The sequence below is a fragment of the Petromyzon marinus genome, chromosome 21 (genome assembly GCF_048934315.1).
Source record: "Petromyzon marinus isolate PM22_M1 ecotype Great Lakes invasive population chromosome 21, UKy_Petmar_22M1.pri1.0, whole genome shotgun sequence".
Classification (NCBI taxonomy): Eukaryota; Metazoa; Chordata; class Hyperoartia; order Petromyzontiformes; family Petromyzontidae; genus Petromyzon; species Petromyzon marinus.
In genome coordinates, this window is record NC_133687.1 from 3236213 (window position 1) to 3253813 (window position 17601).

The window sequence follows — 17601 nt, forward strand, 5'->3', positions numbered from 1 at the left end:
ACTCACCATCACTGTGACCATCAACTCACTCACTCACTCACCACCACTGTGACCATCAACTCACTCACTCACTCACCATCACTGTGAACATCAACTCACTCACTCACCACCACTGTGAACATCAACTCACTCACTCACCATCACTGTGACCATCAACTCACTCACTCACCACCACTGTGACCATCAACTCACTCACTCACTCAAAAGAAGACAAAGACAAAAATTCCCTGTATAGCCTTAACAGACTGTTGGGGCAAGTGCTGTTAGCGAGCACCTATTAAGGCCGGAACGGCAAACAACGGGGTGGTGGGTCAAATCAACTCCCGGCCGCCTTTGTCTCTCCACTGGTGATGTTTACACGCCGCACCAGGTACTGCACTCATTTGAGGCTGAGTCGCCCTAGGCGATGCCCAGGACCGCTGCGATACACGGAGGGGGTTCCTGGTGCCAACATTACCACGCCCGGCCGTCTTTGTCTCCCTCATGCTGCTGTTGTTTTACACAGCGCAACCAGATTTCTCATTTCAGGCTGAGTCGACCGGAATCTTATCGCAGCGTGCTAACCACTACACAACCGCTCCTCACTTCACATATATAAAGACAAAGGTCACCCGCGTAGCCTGTCACAGACTGTTGGGGCAAGTGCTGTTAGCGACTTGCAGGCCGGCACGGCTTACACGAGGGGGTCGGTGGCCAGCACCACTCCCGGCCGCCTTTGTCTCCCTCGTGCCGAGATGTTAACTACCTCGCCTGGTATACAGTCTCTCTCCACGTGTTCGCGTGGATTCCCCTCCACATTTAGAAGCGACATCACGCGTTTAGACTCTTTGGCTGCTATGCATGTCCGCGTGTGATCGGCCACTTCGGTGAGCTTCTGACAAAAAAAAGAGAGCCCTATCGCTCAATGGGCCTTTCCTGGTCGAAATTAAGTTTAGTTAAATCTTTACACGCCGCACCATGGACTCGTTTGAGGCCGAGTCGATCTACGGGAGGCCCAGGGCCGGTACAGAAAATCGCCGTGAGCGGGATTCCAACTCGGGGCTTCGAGTTAATACGCACACACACACACAATTGTGCACATACACACAATTGAATGATGATGATGATGTTGGTGGTGATGAAATTAAATGACTGACGATGATGTTGTTGCTTGGTGATGATGATGATGATTGTGGTCTGCATCTGGCGGAGAGGCTCGCGTGTCCACGCAATGCGCATCTTCAAAATCCGATGAGCTATAAAGCTCTAGATTTGAAGCTTTCGTGACTGCATGGATTCATGCTGTTTGGTTTCTTGGGTAAAGTCACGTGGGTAGAAAATAAATTAAAATGAACCACGACGTTTCGGGCGCAACACAAGCGTCCTTCTTCAGGTGGGGATAACGTAGCACAAACGCTTCAGTGTGTCTCAGACACACTGACGCGTTTGTGCCTTCACAACGTTGTCCCCAACTGAAGAAGGACGCTTGTGTTGCGCCCGAAACGTCGTGACTTAATTTAGTTGTTTTCATTTGTTTTAATTTTTTTTTACCTACGTGACTTTACCGACAAAAGCAAAGAGTTGCGAGCTATAAAGTAACTTTTCACAGATTTCCCATCTTCGTGACGACGACGATGATGAAGATGATGAAGATGATGATGATGAAGATGATGATGAGTTACCTTGCTTTCCTCTTCAGCTCTCCTCTCCGGGTCTGAGTGAAGACTTCGTGTGGACTTTGGAATCCACCAATCATCCTCCCGGCTCCTGCTGAAGTTCCACACCCCCCCCCCACCACCACCACCCGCTGTCCCTCTACCTCCCTCTCGATGTCCCTCAGCCACTCACACAGAGAGCCACAGACTCACACAGAGAGCCACAGACTCACACAGAGAGCCATCGACTCACACAGAGAGCCACAGACTCACACAGAGAGCCACATACTCACACAGAGAGCCACAGACTCACACAGAGAGCCACAGACTCACACAGAGAGCCATCGACTCACACAGAGAGCCACAGACTCACACAGAGAGCCACATACTCACACAGAGAGCCACAGACTCACACAGAGAGCCACAGACTCACACAGAGACTAACACAGACCCACACTCACACAGAGATCCAGACTCCCACAGAAACCCACAGACCCACACAGAGACCCATATACTCACAGAGAGACTCACACAGAGACCCACAGACTCACACAGAGTCTCACACAGAGATTCACACAGACTCACACAGAGTCTCACACAGAGATTCACACAGACTCACACAGAGTGTCACACAGAGACCCATAGACCTACACAGAGCCACAGACTCACAAAGAGACCACAGACTCACACAGAGAGCCATCGACTCACACAGAGAAAGACTCACACAGAGAGCCACAGCCTCACACGGAGAGCCACAGACTCACACAGAGACCAACAGACTCACACAGAGAGCCATCGACTCACACAGAGAACCATAGACTCACACAGAGAACCACAGACTCACACAGAGAGCCATCGACTCACACAGAGAGCCACAGACTCACACAGAGAGCCACAGACTCACACAGAGAGCCATCGACTCACACAGAGAGCCATCGACTCACACAGAGACCACCGACTAACACGGAGAGCCACAGACTCACACAGAGATTAACACAGACCCACACTCACACAGAGACCCATAGACTCCCACAGAAACCCACAGACCCACACAGAGACCCATATACTCACAGAGAGACTCACACAGAGATTCACACAGACTCACACAGAGAGTCACACAGAGACCCATAGACTCACACACAGCCACAGACTCACAAAGAGACCACAGACTCACACAGCAAGCCATCGACGCACACAGAGACAGACTCACACGGAGAGCCATCGACTCACAGAGATAGCCACAGACTCACACAGAGAGCCACAGCCTCACACGGAGAGCCACAGACGCACACAGAGAGCCATCGATTCACACAGAGACCCATAGACTCACACAGAGAGCCACAGACTCACACAGAGAGCCACAGACTCAGACGGAGAGCCACAGACTCACACAGAGACCCATAGACTCACACAGAGAGCCACAGACTCAGACGGAGAGCCACAGACTCACACAGAGACCAACAGACTCACACAGAGAGCCATCGACTCACACAGAGAACCATCGACTCACACAGAGAGCCATCGACTCACACAGAGAGCCACAGACTCACACAGAGACCAACAGACTCACACAGAGAGCCATCGACTCACACAGAGATCCACAGACTCACACAGAGAGCCACAGACTCAGACGGAGAGCCACAGACTCACACAAAGAGCCACAGACTCACACAGAGACTAACACAGACTCACACAGAGACCCACAGACTCACACAGAGACTCACACAGAGCTTCACACAGACTCACACAGAGAGTCACACAGAGACCCATAGACTCACACAGGCACAGACTCACACAGAGAGCCATCGAGTCACACAGAGAGCCACAGACTCACACAGAGGGCCATCGAGTCACACAGAGAGCCACAGACTCACACGGAGAGCCATCGACTCACAGAGATAGCCACAGACTCACACAGAGAGCCACAGCCTCACACGGAGAGCCACAGACGCACACAGAGAGCCATCGATTCACACAGAGACCCATAGACTCACACAGAGGGCCACAGACTCACACAGAGAGCCACAGACTCAGACGGAGAGCCACAGACTCACACAGAGACCCATAGACTCACACAGAGAGCCACAGACTCAGACGGAGAGCCACAGACTCACACAGAGACCAACAGACTCACACAGAGAGCCATCGACTCACACAGAGAACCATCGACTCACACAGAGAGCCATCGACTCACACAGAGAGCCACAGACTCACACAGAGACCAACAGACTCACACAGAGAGCCATCGACTCACACAGAGAACCATAGACTCACACAGAGAGCCATCGACTCACACAGAGATCCACAGACTCACACAGAGAGCCACAGACTCAGACGGAGAGCCACAGACTCACACAAAGAGCCACAGACTCACACAGAGACTAACACAGACTCACACAGAGACCCACAGACTCACACAGAGACTCACACAGAGCTTCACACAGACTCACACAGAGAGTCACACAGAGACCCATAGACTCACACAGGCACAGACTCACACAGAGAGCCATCGAGTCACACAGAGAGCCACAGACTCACACAGAGGGCCATCGACTCACACAGATAGCCATAGACTCACACAGAGAGCCACAGACTCACACAGAGAGCCATCGAGTCACACAGAGAGCCACAGACTCACACAGAGGGCCATCGACTCACACAGATAGCCACAGACTCACACAGAGAGCCACAGACTCACACAGAGAGCCATCGAGTCACACAGAGAGCCACAGACTCACACAGAGAGCCATCGACTCACACAGAGAGCCATCGACTCACACAGAGAGCAATTGACTCACAGAGAGCCGTCGACTCACATAGAGAGCCACAGACTCACACAGAGAGCCACAGACTCACACAGAGACCAACAGACTCACACAGATAGCCACAGACTCACACAGAGAGCCACAGACTCACACAGATAGCCACAGACTCACACAGAGAGCCACAGACTCACACAGAGACCAACAGACTCACACAGAGAGCCACAGACTCACACAGAGACAGACTCACACAGATAGCCACAGACTCACACAGAGAGCCACAGACTCACTCAGAGAGCCACAGACTCACACAGATAGCCACAGACTCACACAGAGAGCCATCGACTCACAAAGAGAGCCATTGACTCACACAGAGACACAGACTCACACAGAGAGCCATCGAGTCACACAGAGAGCCACAGACTCACACAGAGGGCCATCGAGTCACACAGAGAGCCACAGACTCACACGGAGAGCCATCGACTCACAGAGATAGCCACAGACTCACACAGAGAGCCACAGCCTCACACGGAGAGCCACAGACGCACACAGAGAGCCATCGATTCACACAGAGACCCATAGACTCACACAGAGAGCCACAGACTCACACAGAGAGCCACAGACTCAGACGGAGAGCCACAGACTCACACAGAGACCCATAGACTCACACAGAGAGCCACAGACTCAGACGGAGAGCCACAGACTCACACAGAGACCAACAGACTCACACAGAGAGCCATCGACTCACACAGAGAACCATCGACTCACACAGAGAGCCATCGACTCACACAGAGAGCCACAGACTCACACAGAGACCAACAGACTCACACAGAGAGCCATCGACTCACACAGAGAACCATAGACTCACACAGAGAGCCATCGACTCACACAGAGATCCACAGACTCACACAGAGAGCCACAGACTCACACAAAGAGCCACAGACTCACACAGAGACTAACACAGACTCACACAGAGACCCACAGACTCACACAGAGACTCACACAGAGCTTCACACAGACTCACACAGAGAGTCACACAGAGACCCATAGACTCACACAGGCACAGACTCACACAGAGAGCCATCGAGTCACACAGAGAGCCACAGACTCACACAGAGGGCCATCGACTCACACAGATAGCCATAGACTCACACAGAGAGCCACAGACTCACACAGAGAGCCATCGACTCACACAGAGAACCATCGACTCACACAGAGAGCCATCGACTCACACAGAGAGCCACAGACTCACACAGAGACCAACAGACTCACACAGAGAGCCATCGAGTCACACAGAGAGCCACAGACTCACACAGAGAGCCATCGACTCACACAGAGAGCCATCGACTCACACAGAGAGCCATTGACTCACAGAGAACCGTCGACTCACATAGAGAGCCACAGACTCACACAGAGAGCCACAGACTCACACAGAGACCAACAGACTCACACAGATAGCCACAGACTCACACAGAGAGCCACAGACTCACACAGATAGCCACAGACTCACACAGAGAGCCACAGACTCACACAGAGACCAACAGACTCACACAGAGAGCCACAGACTCACACAGAGACAGACTCACACAGATAGCCACAGACTCACACAGAGAGCCATCGACTCACAAAGAGAGCCATTGACTCACACAGAGACACAGACTCACACGGAGAGCCATCGACTCACACGGAGAGCAATAGACTCACAGAGCCATAGACTCACATCGAGAGCCACAGACTCACACAGAGCGCCATAGTCTCACACAGGGACCCGCAGACTCACACAGAGACCCACAGAGGGCCAGACTCACAGAGAGCCACAGACTCACACAGACCCACATACTTACACAGATCCCAATAGACTCACACAGAGCGCCATAGACTCACACAAAAACCCGCAGACTCACACAGAGACCCACAGAGGGCCAGACTCACAGAGAGCCACAGACTCACACAGACCCACATACTTACAGAGATCCCAATAGACTCACACAGAGCGCCATAGACTCACACAGAGACCCACAGACTCGCACAGAGATCCACAGACTCGCACATAGACCCATAACACTAACAGATAGCCGGAGGTTCACAAAGACTCAGAGACCCATATACTCACACAGACAGCCAGTCTCACAGAGTCCCACACTCGCAGAGCCAAAAAACTCACAAAGATACTTAGAATCACAGAGACTCAGAGACTCGCACAGTGACTCACAGAGACCCGCTCACACTGAGACCCAAACTCGCACATATACGTAGAATCACAGACCCACGGACTCGCACAGAGACTAACACACAGACCCACACTCACACAGAGACTCACACAGAGACCCAGACTCACACAGAGACTCACACAGAGACCCACAGACTCGCACAGACTCACACAGAAACCCAGACTCACACAGTGACTCACACAGAGACGTACACAGAGACCCACAGACTCGCACAGAGACGTACACACACCCACACTCACACAGATACTCACACAGAGACCCAGACTCACACAGAGACTCACACAGAGACCCACAGACTCGCACAGACTCACACAGAAACCCAGACTCACACAGAAACCCAGACTCGCACAGAGACTCGCACAGAGACTAACACACAGACCCACACTCACACAGACTCACACAGAGACCCAGACTCACACAGAGACTCACACAGAGACCCACAGACTCGCACAGACTCACACAGAAACCCAGACTCACACAGAAACCCAGACTCGCACAGAGACGCGCACAGAGACGTACACAGAGGCCCACAGACTCGCACGCAGCCAACACAAACTACACAAGAATTCACGGCCAAACAAATCCGCATCGTGCTGTGAACGCGTCTCGAGGCGGCTCAGCGAGGCCGTCCCGGGCTAAGAGAGAGGCGCCCAACAGTAGACCTGAGTTCGAGTCCCGCTCACGACGGAGTCCAGCCCAACACCACCAGAGACAAATGCCCTGGAACCGGCCCCCATGGGACCCGCCTAGGTCTACTCGGCCTCAAAACGCCTTTTACCTGGAGCGGTGTCCCGACATCAACACGGGGAGGGGGGGGAATACAAAGGCGGCCGGGCGTGGTTGCTGGCCCACACACCAACCACTCCCTCCCCGCCGTGTCGTGTGACGTTGTCGTCTTTTAATATTTAAAAGCGCTGGAGCGACCACTGATGAAGGCGCATGGCTTGGCAATGTCGCCCTCTGGTGGCTAAACACGCGTGGCGATGGCGCTTTGGTGACAAATTAAAGACAACCATCCCCACCCACCCACCCCGCCATCATCTCACACTCACACACTCATCCACAAAGACAAAGGTGACCCCCCACCGTATAGCCTGCACAGACTGTTCGGGCAACTGCTGTTAGAGAGCACACGACGGGGGGGTGGCTGTTCCCAGCGCCACGCCCGGCCGCCTTTGTCTTCGTCGGCACTTCGGCGATGTACTCATTTGAGTCTGAGTCGACCTAGGGGGGGAGGGGAGGGCGGAGGCCCTGGACGGGTTCAACGGGACTCGAACTCGGGTGGCCGGGTTCGTAGCCCAGCGCACGAACCGCTCCACCGCCACTCCCCACCGAGAGCCACACACAGCCCCAGCTGCTGCTGCTGCTATACACACAGACACGAAGACCTCCCCGTGTACACAACGCCACCAGGGAGACAAAGGCGGCCGGGCGTGGTGCTGACCCCCCCCCCCCCACCCCCGCCCGTCTCGTGTGCCGTGCCGGCCTCCATTCGGTGCTGCTCGTCAGCAGCACTTGACCCGACAGTCTGCCAAGGCTACACGGGTGACCTTTGTGTGTGTGTGTGTGCTCGTACCTTTAGCGAGCTCCGATTAATATGGGGGCGCCACGGTGGCTAGGAGATGTTAACTGCCTCGCCTGGTACACAGGAGGTCGTGGGTTCGTTCCCCACCCCCGACGCCTGCTGCTGCTGCTGTATATTTGGAGTTTGCGGCTCTCTCTCTCTCTCTCTCATCATCATCATCACCATGGTGGCTATGAGATGTTAACTACGTCGCCAGGTTTACAGGAGGTCGTGGGCTCGATCCCCTCCCTGACACCTGCTGCTGCTGTTTATTTGGAGTTTGCGGTGTCTCTCTCTCTCATCATCATAACGGTGGCTAGGAGATGTTAACTACCTCGCCTGGTACACAGGAGGTCGTGGGCTCGATCCCCTCCCTGACACCTGCTGCTGTATATTTGGAGTTTGCGGTGTCTCTCTCCGCCGTGGTGGGTTTTTCTCCAGGTCCTGCGGTTTTCCCCGCTCCACATTTCTGATCGCACTCCGCGCGGTTTCAGCGTTTGTCTGCTGTGCTATGGATGTCCACGCGACAATGACGATGATGATTATGATCACCCACTCCGTTGAGCTATCACGCGATAGCCAGGGTCGCTTCTGAAAACACAAAGAGCCAAATAGCTCAGGTGGGGGTGGGGGGGGTGGGGCCTTACCTGGTAAAATAAATAACAACGAAATTGATGGATAGTTTTAACATCGCCAGCACCAGCGCCCGCCCCAGTCCCGTGTGAATGACAACGCCGGACACGCGCGTTCTGAATAAATACGTTGTCGACGTTTTATTTCAGTGCGTAGATTTGGGGAGGGGGGAGTTTGGGGAGTAATTACACTGGAAGGGTTGCCCAACCGCACACAATCGACCAATTTAGTTGATAAATTAACACCGACGTCTTGGACTCGCGGATACGACGTGAAAGTATTCGCGGATATGAGTCCCGCCCCCCCCCCCACCTCACCCCCCCCCACCGCCGCGGTGACTCAAACCCGCCCGTCGCATTCACATCAATTGTTTGTCTTTCTGTCATTTCGCCGTGTCTGCAGTTCACTCGCCGACTCCTCCACACGGGGGTGGACCCCCCCAAGGTGATGGTGCGAGTCCGCGTGGTCAGTCGTGGCGAACTCGGTGATGGTGCGAGTCCGCGTGGTCAGTCGTGGCGAACTCGGTGACTGTGTGAGTCCGCGTGGTCAGTCGTGGCGAACTCGGTGACTGTGTGAGTCCGCGTGGTCAGTCGTGGCGAACTCGGTGACTGTGTGAGTCCGCGTGGTCAGTCGTGGCGAACTCGGTGACTGTGTGAGTCCGCGTGGTCAGTCGTGGCGAACTCGGTGGTGGTGTGAGTCCGCGTGGTCAGTCGTGGCGAACTCGGTGACTGTGTGAGTCCGCGTGGTCAGTCGTGGCGAACTAGGTGGTGGTGTGAGTCCGCGTGGTCAGTCGTGGCGAACTAGGTGATGGTGTCAGTCCTCGTGGTCAGTCGTGGCGAAGACGGTGATGGCGTGAGTCCGCGTGGTCAGTCGTGGCGAACTCGGTGATGGCGTGAGTCCGCGTGGTCAGTCGCGGCGAAGACGGCGATGGGAGAGAGCGTTCGGGAGAGCGAGGGAGCACGTGCAAAGTGTGTCAGGCGATGGGACGCCAGGATCCAGGAAGATTCCACAGCTTTTACAGGTTTCATAGGTTCAACAGGTTTACCATTCTTTCACGTTTCCCATATTTCCCGCATTTTTTTCAGATTTCCCAGGCTTCCCGGGCTTCCCATATTTCCCAGGAATTCCGTATACATACATTCTTCAGGTTTCCCCAAGGTTTCGCCAGATTTCCCAAAGGTTTCCCACGACAGCGACCACACAACAGAGACGGTGGGTGATAGCTGGGGGTGTGTGTGTGTGGGAGGGCACAGGTAGCACACACCCATCGCCCCCATCACCCCATCGGCACGCTGTCCCCATCACCACCGTCACCTTCACCACGTGCCCGACCACCCCCCCCCCCCCGCTACCCCCACCGCGCCGCCCCCATCACCGGCACGTGCATCCGAGCGCGGCCATGCCGTCGTACAGCTTGTACGCGATGCCGCCGCCAGGCTCGAGCACGAGGACGCTGACGGCGCCGTAGTGCGAGGGCACGCAGGAGGCCTTGCCCGCGCCCAGCCCCGGCCGGGCCTCCTCCACGATGGTGCACACGACGGCGTGGTTGGGCGCCCCCAGGGCGTGCAGGAGGCCTCGGGGGCACTCGCCGCGGCAGGCGCCCGCCTCGTAGCGGTGCGGCGCGATGATCCACCGGTCCCAGCCCAGGTCGCCGAAGCTCACCGACAGATTGTGCAGGCGGCAGCCGCGGCGGTAGGCGCCCGAGTAGCCCCGCGCCGACAGCCACTGCTGCCGCTGCTGCTGCCGGGGTGACGATGCCAGGGAGGAGGTGGAGGAGGAGGACGAGGTGGAGGACGAGGTGGAGGAAGTTTGACGCCGATCCGGGGTCTCGTGCGGATCGACCCCCTCGGGCAGCAGCGAGCGCGCCACCCTGCGCCTCGCCCTCGTGCCCTCGGCCACGGGGGCGCCCAGCGACGTCCCGGAGGGGCACGGGGCCCACCACCAGAGGCCCTCGCCGCACCTCCAGGGCCCGCTTCTGGAGCTCAGCTTCGATGCGCTGGCGGTGGCGGTGTCCGCCATCGTCGCGATCTTCCTCCTCCTCCTCCTCTTCTTCTCCTCCTCATTAAACATCGTCTTCAGCTTCTTCTGCTTCTTCCACCACAGGGCGTCGAAGCTTTGCCCAACCCGGCTCCCCGCGAGACGCCAGGCGGGGTGGGGGTGGTGGTGGTGGTGGTGGTCCCCTTCCAGGGACCCCGGGACATCCCCGAGGAACCACGGCGAGGAGACCTCCAACTCCTCAGACTTTTCCTCTCCTGCCAGAGGCGGCAACGGCACCGCCGCCACCGCCGCCGCCACCGCCCCCAGGAGGTCGTTCGAGTAGAGGAGGAGGAACGGCGGCACGGCAGCACGACGAGGGACGGACGTGCAGCTCCAGGCCACGCGAAGCGCCGGCAGCGGGGAGGAGGAGGAGGAGGAGGAGGAGGAGGTGGTGGGAGACGAAGATCCAGGGTGGTTCAAGAGGCGCGACACGGGCCCCGTGACGTCCACCTCGAACCACTCGCCCAGCGACACCCTCGGGGCAGCCTCCGGCCCGGGGTCCGAGACGAGGTCCCCGCTGGAGACCGGAGTGGGCTCGGCGCCGAGGTTCGCTGGGACACGTGGGTTGGATGGTTTGGAGTCCGGAGTTGGATGTGCGGTGAGGTTCTGTGTAACGTCTGGGTTCGAGTCCGGGTGAGGCTTGGGCGCTGGTTGAGGGTTCCGGCTGGGGCCTGCGCTCGGCCTTGACGTCGTCTCTCGGTTTGGGTTGAAGTCCCGGTCCGGGTCGGGGTCTCCGCTGGCCTCTGGGTCTCCCGCGGGCTCCGAAGCTCCGTGGTTCGCTCCGACGTCATCCCTCGGCAACATCTGGAAGCACGGGAGGGCGAACCGTCAGCGGTGCTCCAAGTGGGCCCGTCTCGTCAGTGGCCCGGTTCACCTCCACCAATCACCGCTGGTAAACGGTCACTGGTTAACACGTGCGGGTATCACGTGGCGCCACATGGTGACGTGTTAGCTATGGGGTAACGAGTTAGCTACGGGGTAACGTGTTAGCTACGGGGTAACGTGTAGTGCAACGTGGTGACACGTGGGGTATCACGTGGCGTCACATGGTGACGTGTTACGTGTAGTGCAACGCGGTGACACGTGGGGTAACACGTGGGGTAACACGCGTGGAGTGAAGCAGGCGTTACACGCATGAGGGTTACGTGCCAACATGGGGGTGAAACGCACGTTAGTGTGGGAGGTGACGTGGTAAGGAATGTGGGGGTAACACGTCTGGTAGTGGGTGGCGAGTACATGGGGGAAGTGGGGTGGGGGTAACACGTGTGGTGGGTGGGGGTGGTAACACGTGTAGTGTGGGGGGGTCACGTGGTAACGGTGGGGGTGGGGAGGTCACGTGGTAACGGCGGTTACCCGCAGGGAGCACGCGGAGCGGCCGTGGGCGTCCCCAGGGTAGACGAGGGCAGCGCGCAGCAGCAGCTCCCCACGCGGCACCGCGCTCAGGTCAAAGGTCACCACCTCGGCTACGCACCCGGGTCAAAGGGTCAACATGTCAAGGGGTCAATATGGCAACGGGTCAAGGGGTGGAACTATCGCACAGTCCAGTGACGATGTTAACACTTCGCACAGAGTGCTCATTTGAGGCTGGCTTGACCTAGGGGATGCCCCAGTCCGGTTCAGATTATCGTTACTGGTGTTGGCCATGAGGCGGAGTCGAACTCGGGTCCCTGGGTTCAGAGTCCAGCGTGATAACAGCTTCACTACCACTCACAAACACAACAACAACAACAACAACCGCCATTCGCCACTAAGTGGCGCTGACGTCACCACGACGCTTGTGCCAGGCCATGTGCACCTTGAGGCCACGTGAAGTGTCGAACGCCCACTGGCAGGAGGTCACGGAGTAGACCCAGGTGACTGAGATGAGTGGCTGATGCACCACCTGTGCCCCCTACTGTGCCAACCTGCTGTGCTTTAGCAACCCGGCGCTCCGCTCGTTGTTGTGAGCGTCGCTCCTCCGCCCTCCGTTGTTGTTGGAGGGCGACTGCCTCCAACTGCCCAGTAGCGTCATTCACGAGCCTCCTCCACAGAGGCCGATCTTGACACCGCTGGTACCAGTCATCGGCAAGTCCACTCAGCTCCACGTCCTCCTGTACCACATCACTCCATCTCTTCTCTAGCCCGTGCCGCACCCATTTAGCCCCCTCGATTTGGCTGAACAAAAACCGTTTGGGCATGTGGTGATTGGGCATGCGGGCTACATGGCCCAGCCAACGCAACCTTGCTTGCCGGAGGTGCTCACCGATGGGACTTTGTCCAGATCTTTCGAGGATTTGTGAGCTCCTCACACAACCCAGCCTGGTTAAACCCAGGATTGATCGTAGGCAGGCTAGCCTAAATGTTTCTAACCGGCGGAGATGTTCCATTAGAGGGGTCCACGTTTCGCAAGCGTAGAGAAGGAAGGGAATGACTGTGGCCGAGAAGACCCAAAGCTTCGTGTGGAGCGACAGACCAGGTAGCTTCCATACTGCAGCGTTACGCAACCGATAATAATATAATGCCGTTCCACTGATTCGCAGCGAGACCTCTGCTGTTAAACCGGAGCCGGTCATGAGCACACTGGCCAGGTATGGGAAACTCTCCACTCTCTCCACAACTGCCCCATCACCGATTGGGAGTTGTGGGGGTGGAGTGTCCGATGGTACAAAATACCCAGGCAGATGCTTAGTTTTGGTGGGGCTGATGGTAAGGTTTCACCTATGAGTGGCACACTCCAGTTACAGCAGCAGCACCTCCAACTCCTCCTCTGAGTGAGCCGCAATTACCAAATTATCGGCATACATAACGTGGTTGAGCAATAGGGAGGCATCCCTTGACCGCACCCGGGAATTGATCAGCCTCCCATTTTATCTGTACCACTACGTGGTCGAAATATGTTAAATAATGTTGGAGCCAGAGGACATCCCTGTCGCACCCCAAAATGAACAGGGAATGGCTCCGACTCCCGGCCACGTAGTTTTACCCGGGCCTGCTCACCATCATGAAGGTCCTTAATGAGCGTGAGCAGAGGGTCAGGGACTCCGAAAGCACGAAGAACAAACACCCTCACCCACCCAAACCCACGCGCCCTCATCCAACTCAGACACTCGAACCCTTACACCCCCACACACATCCTTACAACCTCACCCATTCTCACCCTTACACCCACTCACACCCTTATCTCTCACCCACCCACCCACCCAATCTATCTTTCACTCACCCACCCACCCACCCACCCAATTTATCTCTCACTCACCCACCCACCTAATCTATCTCTCTCACTCACCCACCCACCCAATCTATCGTTCACTCACCCACCCACCCAATCTATCCTTCACTCACTCACCCACCCACCCAATCTATCTCTCACTCACCCACCCAATCTATCTCTCTCACTCACCCACCCACCCAATCTATCTCTCTCTCACTCACTCACTCACCCACCCAATCTATCTCTCACCCACCCACCCAATCTCTCTCTCACACACCCATCCACCCAATCTCTCTCTCACACACCCATCCACCCAATCTCTCTCACACACCCATCCACCCAATCTCTCTCTCACACACCCATCCACCCAATCTCTCTCTCACACACCCATCCACCCAATCTCTCTCTCACACACCCATCCACCCAATCTCTCTCTCACACACCCATCCACCCAATCTCTCTCTCACACACCCATCCACCCAATCTCTCTCTCACACACCCATCCACCCAATCTCTCTCTCACACACCCATCCACCCAATCTCTCTCTCACACACCCATCCACCCAATCTCTCTCTCACACACCCATCCACCCAATCTCTCTCTCACACACCCATCCACCCAATCTCTCTCACACACCCACCCACCCAATCTCTCTCTCACACACCCATCCACCCAATCTCTCTCACACACCCACCCAATCTCTCTCACACACCCACCCACCCAATCTCTCTCTCACACAACCACGCCTCCTCATCTCTCAGCCGCCCACCCAATCTATCTCTCACACAACCACCCACGCCTCCCCATCTCTCACTCACCCACCCAATCTATCTCTCACCACCCACGCCTCCTCATCTCTCACCCACGCACGCCTCCTCATCTCTCACCCACCCACCTTCCTCATCTCTCACCCACCCACGCCTCCTCATTTCTCACCCACCCACGCCTCCTCATCTCTGACCTGTGGCCGCGGGGTCCCGCTGGGCTCGGCTGAGCCCGGCGGGCGGGATGAGTCTCGCGGTGTTGCTGGGGATGGCGCTGGGACCGCCCCGCGGCCGCCCGTTCTCGTCGGCCTCCCGCCGGTACAGCGCCCGCATGTAACGCACGTGGTGGCGGTGGTGGTGGTGGTTGTTGTTGTTGTGGTGGCCGTGGTGGTGGTGAGAGTCCTCAGGGCCTCGCGACCCACGCGTTGCGGTGGAAACTCCACCACCAACTCCACCACCAACTCCACCACCAACTCCACCACCAACTCCACCACCAACTCCACCACCAACTCCACCACCAACTCCACCACCAACTCCACCACCAACTCCACCACCAACTCCACCACCAACTCCACCACCAACTCCGCCGGCAACGTCGCTGTGGTTCAAAATGTGGCGGAGAAACGGCGACGGAAATCGGTGTAGAGAGACAAAGGCGGCTGCGGCGGTGGCTGGAACACTCTCAGCATCTGCTGCTCCTCCTGCTCCTCCTGCTCCCGTTGCGCCGTTCTCTCCACCGGCGGATTCGCGAGGCTCCTCGCAGGCGACGAGACCGAGAGAGCACGCGACACAGAGGCCGACTGGGAATAACAATCCCCGACACACCACCATCATCATCACCACCATCTTCATCTTCGTCGAATTCTTCTTCTTCTCCTCCTTCTTCTTCCCGCTGTGCGCCCTCTCGCCTCCTGAACGAGACCCGCCAGGGCTGGGGCGGACCCGGGCGTAGCTATTTAAACCTCATCACGTGGATCGCTAATTGGCTTGGGGGGTGGGGGCTGGGGATGAGGTGTTGGTGGGGGTGACGGGGCGTGGCTAACAGGTGTAGGGGGGTGGGAGTGATCAGGGGGGCGTGGCTAACAGGTGTAGGGGGGTGGGAGTGATGAGGTGGGGATGGAGGGGGGGCGTGGCTAACAGGTGTAGCGGGGTGGGAGTGATGAGAGGGGGCGTGGCTAACAGGTGTAGGGGGGTGGGAGTGATGAGGGGGGCGTGGCTAACAGGTGTAGGGGGGTGGGAGTGATCAGGGGGGCGTGGCTAACAGGTGTAGGGGGGTGGGAGTGATGAGGTGGGGATGGAGGGGGGGCGTGGCTAACAGGTGTAGGGGGGTGGGAGTGATGAGGGGGGCGTGGCTAACAGGTGTAGGGGGGTGGGAGTGATGAGGGGGGCGTGGCTAACAGGTGTAGGGGGGTGGGAGCGATGAGGTGGGGATGGAGGGGGGCGTGGCTAACAGGTGTAGGGGGGTGGGAGTGATGAGGGGGGCGTGGCTAACAGGTGTATGGAGGGTGGGAGTGATGAGGTGAGGGGTGGTGAGGGTGGGGGGTGGTGAGGGGGGGTGGCCTGGCTAACAGGTGTAGGGGGGGTGGGAGTGATGAGGTGGGGGGTGGTGAGGGGGGTGGAGGGGGGCGTGGCTAACAGGTGTAGAGGGGGTGGGAGTGATGAGGGGGGCGTGGCTAACAGGTGTAGGGGGGTGGGAGTGATGAGGGGGGGCGTGGCTGACAGGTGTAGGGGGTGGGAGTGATGAGGGGGGCGTGGCTAACAGGTGTATGGGGGGTGGGAGTGATGAGGTGAGGGGTGGTGAGGGTGGGGGGTAGTGAGGGGGGGGGGCTGGCTAACAGGTGTAGGGGGGGGGGTGGGAGTGATGAGGGGGGGGCGTGGCTAACAGGTGTAGAGGGGGTGGGAGTGATGAGGGGGGCGTGGCTAACAGGTGTAGAGGGGGTGGGAGTGATGAGGGGGGGTGTGGCTAACAGGTGTAGGGGGGGTGGGAGTGATGAGGGGGGGCGTGGCTAACAGGTGTAGTTCATAAACGTCATTGGTGCAGGGAGGGGGGTGAACTCCCAAGAGGCGTCGTGTGAAGAGCAACCACTCATTGTGTGCGGCATTGGCATGTTATGTGTTTGATGGGTGACGTTTCGGGTAATGGTCCTTCTTCAGAGTACATCATCAAGAGAGGGCGAGCAAGAGAGACAGAGTGGGTGATAAGAGTTGGGAGGCTGCCCTTGTTCACACCGCGCTCCCCGGTGAGAATTATATTTTACTCTCGTTTCCTGACGAACAACTGTTACCACGCCTAGCAGGGTCTATCCACTGCTGGATGAAGATGAATGTGGTCATGATGTCTCTAGCCTCTGGTCTCTAATCCACGTGTTCCTCTCTCTGCCTCCTCAGTCTCATTCTAAGCGTGCATCTCCTCCACGCCGATTGGAGCCCCGCTCAGTACGTCTCGTCCACAGGGCGTGTTCACGACCGCGCTTTGTTACTCACTCCCAACAATCTATAACTACGTTCAACAGTGGAATCGTTGTTTTTTTTTAAATTCCAGATGCTGACATCAATTTGAAATGAAATGTGAGGCATCACACCACCGGGGTCCCGACAACCTGAGCCTCTGGAGCTGCATGAGGCTCTTTGGCTGCCCCCTTGCGGCTCTTTGGCTGCCCCCTTGAGGCTCTTTGGCTGCCCCCTTGAGGCTCTTTGGCTGCCCCTTGAGGCTCTTTGGCTGCCCCCTTGAGGCTCTTTGGCTGCCCCCATGAGGCTCTTTGGCTGCCCCCCTTGAGGCTCTTTG

General features: G+C 57.2%; 2 protein-coding genes across 2 annotated transcripts in view; both read right to left on the bottom strand.

Annotated features, from left to right (window-relative positions):
- ENPEP (glutamyl aminopeptidase) overlaps nucleotides 1-7481 on the bottom strand; it is a 69406-nt gene extending 61925 nt beyond the window's left edge. The window contains exon 1 of the mRNA XM_032957908.2: nucleotides 1662-7481. The gene's annotated coding sequence lies outside the window, so the exon portion shown is untranslated. The remainder of the gene's footprint in view (nucleotides 1-1661) is intronic.
- Nucleotides 7482-8938: 1457 nt separating this feature from the next.
- LOC142925532 (uncharacterized) lies at nucleotides 8939-15759 on the bottom strand. The gene is made up of 3 exons (XM_076068413.1): nucleotides 15014-15759; nucleotides 12215-12324; nucleotides 8939-11665 (listed from the first exon to the last, which is right to left on the bottom strand). The coding sequence occupies exons 1-3, from the start codon at nucleotides 15666-15668 to the stop codon at nucleotides 10196-10198; spliced, it is 2235 nt and encodes a 744-aa protein (XP_075924528.1). The 5' UTR covers nucleotides 15669-15759; the 3' UTR covers nucleotides 8939-10195.
- Between the last annotated feature and the right edge of the window lie 1842 nt (nucleotides 15760-17601).

What these genes read in the sequence shown, in the direction of transcription:
- LOC142925532 (XM_076068413.1), bottom strand. Translation starts at nt 15,668, where the DNA reads ATGAAGATGGTGGTGATGATGATGGTGGTGTGTCGGGGATTGTTATTC. An exon ending in GCGGGACCCCGCGGCCACAG is followed by an intron (nt 12,325 to 15,013) that starts GTCAGAGATGAG and finishes CCGGGTGCGTAG; the next exon opens with CCGAGGTGGTGACCTTTGAC. An exon ending in GCTCCGCGTGCTCCCTGCGG is followed by an intron (nt 11,666 to 12,214) that starts GTAACCGCCGTT and finishes CCGTGCTTCCAG; the next exon opens with ATGTTGCCGAGGGATGACGT.